Source organism: Eurypyga helias, unplaced genomic scaffold (genome assembly GCF_000690775.1).
Source record: "Eurypyga helias isolate BGI_N326 unplaced genomic scaffold, ASM69077v1 scaffold3689, whole genome shotgun sequence".
NCBI classification, from domain to species: Eukaryota; Metazoa; Chordata; class Aves; order Eurypygiformes; family Eurypygidae; genus Eurypyga; species Eurypyga helias.
In genome coordinates, this window is record NW_010272588.1 from 19,594 (window position 1) to 26,288 (window position 6,695).

At 42.6% G+C, this 6,695-nt stretch overlaps 1 protein-coding gene across 1 annotated transcript; it reads right to left on the reverse strand.

Annotated features, from left to right (window-relative positions):
* Positions 1 to 551: 551 nt before the first annotated feature.
* Positions 552 to 4,165, reverse strand: CISD2 (CDGSH iron sulfur domain 2). The gene is made up of 3 exons (XM_010159162.1): positions 4,147 to 4,165; positions 1,932 to 2,143; positions 552 to 916 (listed from the first exon to the last, which is right to left on the reverse strand). Exons 1-3 carry the CDS (start codon positions 4,163 to 4,165, stop codon positions 827 to 829), a joined length of 321 nt encoding a protein of 106 aa, XP_010157464.1. The 3' UTR covers positions 552 to 826.
* Positions 4,166 to 6,695: the final 2,530 nt, after the last annotated feature.

Sequence of the window (6,695 nt, forward strand, 5' to 3'; positions counted from 1 at the left end):
CTTTCTTGGTTCTGTCACTGAACCAATTCCTCCCACAGAAGTCCCCACTACAAAAAGCAGCAGCTGCAGTGAAAGTGAACTTGCAAGCAGCACATTTGTGTTTCCTTGCAAGAGCTCACAAACAATCAACACAGGCCCAGAATTAAGGGATAATGTTAATGGCTGACCTACCATTAATGAACTGTTCATGGCAGTTGCGTTTATATGGTCTGGAACTGCAGCGCTCCACCTAGGACATCATATGAGACTTTCCAGCTCTGTGGGTTTTGTCTGAGTTGGGCTGTTTTGCATGAGCCTAACACCGCACAGGCCAGACCTTCTCCGAGCGTAACTCAACATTGCTATGCCACCTGCCCTCAGTGGTACGCTTCTGTATAGTCACGAAGGATGAACTTAGTGTCTTTTCCCCCACCACATTTAAGTGAACTTAAATTTCTTCCTGAAAAGCAGAAAAAACATGTCTTCCCAGCAGAACAAAATCAATTGAAAGGTGCCCTTCCATCACTTGACAATAGCGAGTTTTAGAATTGCATGTTCATACAAAAGAAGGCTTAATTGTAGGAAGTAATTTTATTGTTGAAACAAACGACTTATTTACAGAGCTAGTTACTTTACAGTTTTACAAAGCAAGACATAATTCTTCTCAGAATAAATTACCAAAACAGTGGCAGATTTAGCACTCTGTAAATGCAGTTTATTCCAAAAAGAAATCTACAGCAATCATTAGACTAAATCATACCAATCACACAATAAAATGCTGACCCTTACAACTACACCAGTATAAAAAGACTTATCATCAGTCATGATCTAGTGGATTAAGCATCTGCTATACTTCTTTCTTCTTGAGTATTAGTGGACCTACATTATCTCCTGTTAATTCATTGTGCTTGTTGTGGGAGCCATCACAGACAGGGAACTGGAAGAAAACATACATGAGGAATTAGTGTAACTCTGTACAGCAATCGCACAGTGATTTTTATACTCCTTCCTATGCCAAGAAGACTTTGATAAGGTTGCTAATTCCACCTAATGTGTCCTGTTTCAACATCAAACTCCACGTCTCCTAGTAACCTGTCGTGTGTCTGCTAAGGAAAAAACCCACTGCTAACAGGTAACGAAGTCTGGGAGGTTCTAAAAGAGCTGTTCTTAGACACAAAGCCAGGGTCAAAGCCTTTTCCCATGGAAGAACCACAAGCAAAGCAGCCATTGCAACCACAAACAACTTCAGATTTGTTGTAGAACTAGTAAAAGTGCTCTTAATAGATTTCATGGTTTGCAACCAGAAAGTACTGTTTTAAGGAAAGCCGAAACATTTTGCTGAAGTGATTCTTCTGAAGGGAGAGTAGTGGAGAAAGTTTCTTTGGTCCAGAGCAGACTTTTTTGTTAAAACAGGAAAGCATTTAGTCCAGAGAGGACAAAACATGAGTGCCGTCAGATAACTCAAAAGAAATTGAGGGTAGATGAAAAATACTCGGGTAATCTAGTTGATTTGGGGGATACAGACCATCAAACCAGTCATCTACTGCTCTGGACTAGACGGGGATATGCTCTCCCTCACCAACACAGGTCCAGCCTTACTTTCACTCTAGTACAAACAACTTGCCAAGCACTGTTTTTGCAAAACAGTTATCTTCTAATTAGTTGCAGTGTATTTCAAAATACTAAACAAGACTTGCTTGGTTTTAATCTACTCCCAGGTGGTCACTGTTTCTAGAAAAACACTACTGTGTTTCTTAGAAGTTTCTACAGTTTCTTTCTGCATACAGGTAGGCTTACAGTGGAGAAAAATAAGAACTGTGCCATTGTCAAGAACCAGAAGCACATTCTACCTCCAGAAAAAAGCAACAAGTCAATATGCAGCAATTCAGTACCCAAGCACCGATAAAAATACGCAAGTCAATCTCTATTCCTACAGCAGCGCAGCGTCTTACCGTCTTAGAACGCCAACACCTGCAGTAAGCTTTAGTGAGGCACAGATCTTCAATGTTTATTTCATTCACTACTTTTGGATTTTCCTTCTGGATCTTGAGGTTAATCAAGCTATCCTTTTGCTGTTTCTTCTTGGGGAGGAAGGGACGAACAGCGAGGTAACCAAGCAAGGCCAGCACGCCCAGGAAAGGCAATAACCGCAGCCATTCTGAAACTAAAGACAGGTGGAATTTAGATTGCCTCTTGACACCGCTTCAGTGTGGTGCAGCACCAGCTACTCTCAAGTGACTTAGGCTTAGGGCAGGCAGTGGGGTTGCCCAGTCACCAAGGCTCTGAGGGCAAACAAGACCCTGTGGGTAAAGAAAAAAGAACAACCAGATTGTGACTGTTTCAACTGACTGTTGAAAATGTGACTCCTAGAATTTCATCTGAGGTTTCATTTTAACGCACCAGAAGATGACTCAATGGAAGAGAATAAATCCAAACCAAATAAAAGACACACTGAAATGAGGAACCCTAAAATTACAGAGGTTCTGCTCACCTGAAGTAAACCAGCACTGTGTAGTAGCAAAATGTGCGTGATTACATATGGTAAGTACATACAGCATCGCTATCTTAACTTATATGAAGAAGTATTCACTGCATCTTATTATTCATTTTTTAATTGTTTATTTCAGATTTTTAGCTTCCTGAATTTTTTCTCATTTTATTTTTTCCAAGTTTTTTTAGAAACTTTTTGTAAAAATGATACAGATTATTAGATAAGCACTAGAGAAACCTTCACCAAACTTTTCAGTTGTATTTTTCTGAGCACTCTGCTCAGGGGTCTGCAACCAGTTTCTACAAGACAGAGAAAGAAGGAGTCCTAAGATCAGGTAAGTCAAGCCACAGAAAACTGCATTTTTAACAACCTGAGACACTTCTTTTAAGTACAGGTAAGAGATTCAAGTAATCTCTGCAGACTCAGCTGCCTTGCTACATCATTATAAATCTTCTAGACATACTGATGAGAAAACAGACTTACCGGAGTTCCTAAGAAATCTGTCAGCACTTGGCGTAACATCTATATAAAGGTGGATCCACTTTTCCAGCAAAACATGCTGTGACAATACTCTAGTGTAATAAGTACTATGGTGCAATAAAGGACAGAGCCTTCTTTGCATCAGTCTTTAATTCCTGAAGGCTGGCCTGAGCACTAAAGATCCTGGAGGCAAGAGAGAGAGAGACTGGAGAAAGGAAGACTCTCCCTTGGTCGAGGAGGATTGGGTTAGAGATCATCTAGGCAAGCCACAAATCCAGGGTTAAGAGATCATAGAGAAAAGCCACAAATCCATAGGCCCTGATGGGATGCACCCACAAGTGCTGACATGAGCTGGCAGATACTATTGCAAAGTCGCTCTCCATCACCTTTGAAAGGTTATGGAGAACAGGAGAGGTGCCTGAGGAGGAAGGCGATTGTCCCCCTCTACTCTGCTCTACTGAGACCCCACCTGGAGCACTGTGTCCAGCTGTGGAGTTTCAATATCAGACACCAACCAGTTGGAGCGAGTCCAGAAGAGGCCATGGAGATGCTCCGAGGGCTGGAGCACCTCTGCCATAGGGACAGGCTGAGACAGAGGGCTTGTTCAGCCTGGAAAAGGGAAGGCTCGCGGGAGACCTTACAGCACCTGAAGGGGCCAACAAAAAAGCTGGAGCGGGGCTATTTTTACAAGGGCCTGTAGTGATGGGACAAGGGGTAACAGGTTTAAACTGAAAGAAGGGAGATCTAGATTAGATATCAGGAAGAAATTCCTCCCAGCGAGAGTGGTGAGGCACTGGAACAGGTTGCCCAGAGAAGCTGTGGATGCTCCATCCCTGGAAGTGTTCAAGGCCAGGCTGGATGAGGCTTTGAGCAACCTGGTCTAGTGGAAGGAGTCCCTGCCCATGGCAGGGGGGTTGGGACTAGATAACCTTTAAGGTCCCTTCCAACCCAAATCATTCTGTGATTCTATGATTCTGTCAAGGTGGCTATGTTCTGGTACTGGCCACTGTGGGACAAAGGGAAGAGCTCTTCTCCAGTGGGGTTTGCTGACAGGGCAAGGCCAAGGTGGCAGTGAGTTGTTGCTTTCTTCCTCAGGTCCTTTTGGGGAACTCAGCAATAGCAGCACATTTCAGGTCAAAACAACATTTATGGGTCAGCCAGGATCTCCTGTTGCTTTGTCCTAAGTTAATACTCACCTGGCTGAGAAAATGCCATGATCAGGTCCTTCTCACATCTGCATTTAGGATACTGCAGCAAAGAAAACTAGGTATTTGCTAAAAAATATAGCCAGTTAGAGCTCATTTTTCCAAGAGGTGGATGGCTGTACTGACTGTGGAAAGTGGGGGCCTCTCAGATTTGCCAGGGCATTTTTTTTATCTAGAGATACTGAAAACCCACCTAGATGCATTCCTTCCCAACCTGCTCTAGGTGAACCTGTTTTGACAGTTGGGTTGAACTAGATGCTCTCCAAAGGTCCCTTCCAACCCCTACAATTCTGTCATTCTGTGATTTGTCTAAATTTCTGGAGAACGCACTAAATCTAAACACCCATATAGAAATGGAAGAGAGTTTTAAAATATTTTTAAATGAGAAACAAAGTGTAATGAGTTGGAGTACAAATAGCTGCACGAGCACTTTCTAAGACAAAACGCTGTAATCAGATTCCTCTTTTCAACGACTTAGGAGCAGAACATAGCAAGGTATTGTTACACAGTTTGTTTTGTGAGATTCAGGAGTACAAGGAAGGGAATGCAACAGAGCAGGCTAAGGACGGTTGGTAGGTTGTTTGTAGGTCTCAAAATTCCATTATACTGTATAGCTTCATTTTATTTCTGATAATAGGGCACATGTTCATGCTAATACTTTCCCAGTTGGAACACAGTGGCTTTTTCTTAATAATTTGAAATTTCCAGAAGTACACCATATAATGACAATGCTCTGTGGGACTAGTTTTACGTTCTTTGAGCTTTCTATAGCCTTTACAGTTTTTGCATTTATTTGGGAATGCAGTGCAGTTGTATAGATGCTAAAGGTGCTGCAAGAACTTTCAGTAGTCTTTCCATACCTGCACTTGCAGCAGCCCCTATGCACAACAGTCAACAAAATTTGCTACCAGTCACTGCAATCAGCTAACCTCTGTTGCTCTTTTCTCAGTTCCCCCAACAAGCTGTAAGCCCTAAATAATAACAATTAACACAGACACTTAAATGTTTTCAGTTCCACAAAACACTGAGCTTCCTGGACAGCAGTGCCTGTTTGTCTTTTTTTGTCTTGCAGTTACTTACGGTAACGATAGAATTTAAGCAACTTTATTCTCCCAGACAAGCTTGGTGAAAATACTCATTGCCTGAATATTCCAGTAGAGAGAAACATTCAATTATGGACTACAGCGCACAGCTTAGTCCCACCAGATGCTAAATACTCAGTACTCGCAAATATCTTTTCCCTGAAAGGAGAGAGAACAGAATAATCTGACAGGAGCCATTAAGGTGAACGTCTCACAAACTGTCTCAAAGAAAGAGATAGCTGCTTATCAGGCACGCCTCTGGCCTCACACTATAGATGACCAAACTAATGCAACTACCTAGAATCAGCTGGTATAACTTCATTTTTTGAATTAGGAGTATCAGAAAGGACTAACCAACATCTCAGAAACTTTCATGAGATGGTAATAACTTGCATGTTAGAACCTCAAAGCTAAAAAGTTCATTATATTGACTACAGACACTCAGTACAAATTAAGCCACATCCCAGCCTCATCACTCGTACAGCAAAAATGGTATCATGTGAGTAATGTCAAATGAGACGCACTGTGTCAGAACATCCCATCAACAGGAATCCAAATGCACTTTCTGACCTTACGTGAAGGACAGACTTGGAATGTACTTTAAAAGAGAGGAAAAATATTTGGTCACTGGAAAAAAATTCCAAATTTAGTATCTAACTTGACTATCTCTTGGCAAAGAGACGGATCTCTACAACGCTACTCTGAACGCAGAGACAGGAAAAAAACAGGGAATAGACGTACCAACAGGTGCAATAACCAGAAGCAGGCCACCTATCAAGTGTGTAATGAATACAACTGGGCTAAGATTGACCCACAAAAAAAGTGGCTCCAATCAGAATTAAACATCATTAAAAGAGACCAGCAACTAAACACCAAGTGACATCTCAATACAGCTTGAAACTCCTTGATACGACATCAAAATTGGAACAGTAGTCGTGTCTGTGTGTGGTGGTTTGACCCTGGCTGGAGGCAGGTGCCCACCAAAGCTGCTCTATCACTCCCCTCCTCAGCTGGGCAGGGGAGAGAAGATATGATGAAAAGCTTGTGGGAAAAGTAAGGACAGGGAGAGATCAGTTACCATCATGGGAAAAAATGACACGACTTGGGGAAAACTTATTTAATTTATTGCCAAATCAAATCACAAGTAGAAAACAACTAAACCCAAATATTAAAAACCCTTCTCCCCACCCCTCCCTTCTTCCAAGGCTCAGCTTTGCTTCCAATTTGTCTACCTCCTCCCCAGACCAGCGCAGGGGGATAGCAATTGTGGTCAGTTCATTACACATTCTGCTGCTCCTTCCTCCTCACAGGGATAACTCCTCATACTCTTCCCCTGCTCCAGCGTGGCTCCCCCCAGGGTCACAAGTCCTGCCAGCAAACCTGCCCCAGCGTGGGCTTTTGTCTCTATGTGTCCATAGCTCCTGCCAAAAACCTGCTCCAGCCCAGGCTGCCCACGGG

Bases quoted from the DNA above. Each gene is read 5' to 3' on its own strand.
- CISD2 (XM_010159162.1), bottom strand. The intron at 917-1,931 runs GTAAGACGCTGC...GTTTTCTTCCAG, and splicing joins GGTGTTGGCGTTCTAAGACG to TTCCCTGTCTGTGATGGCTC.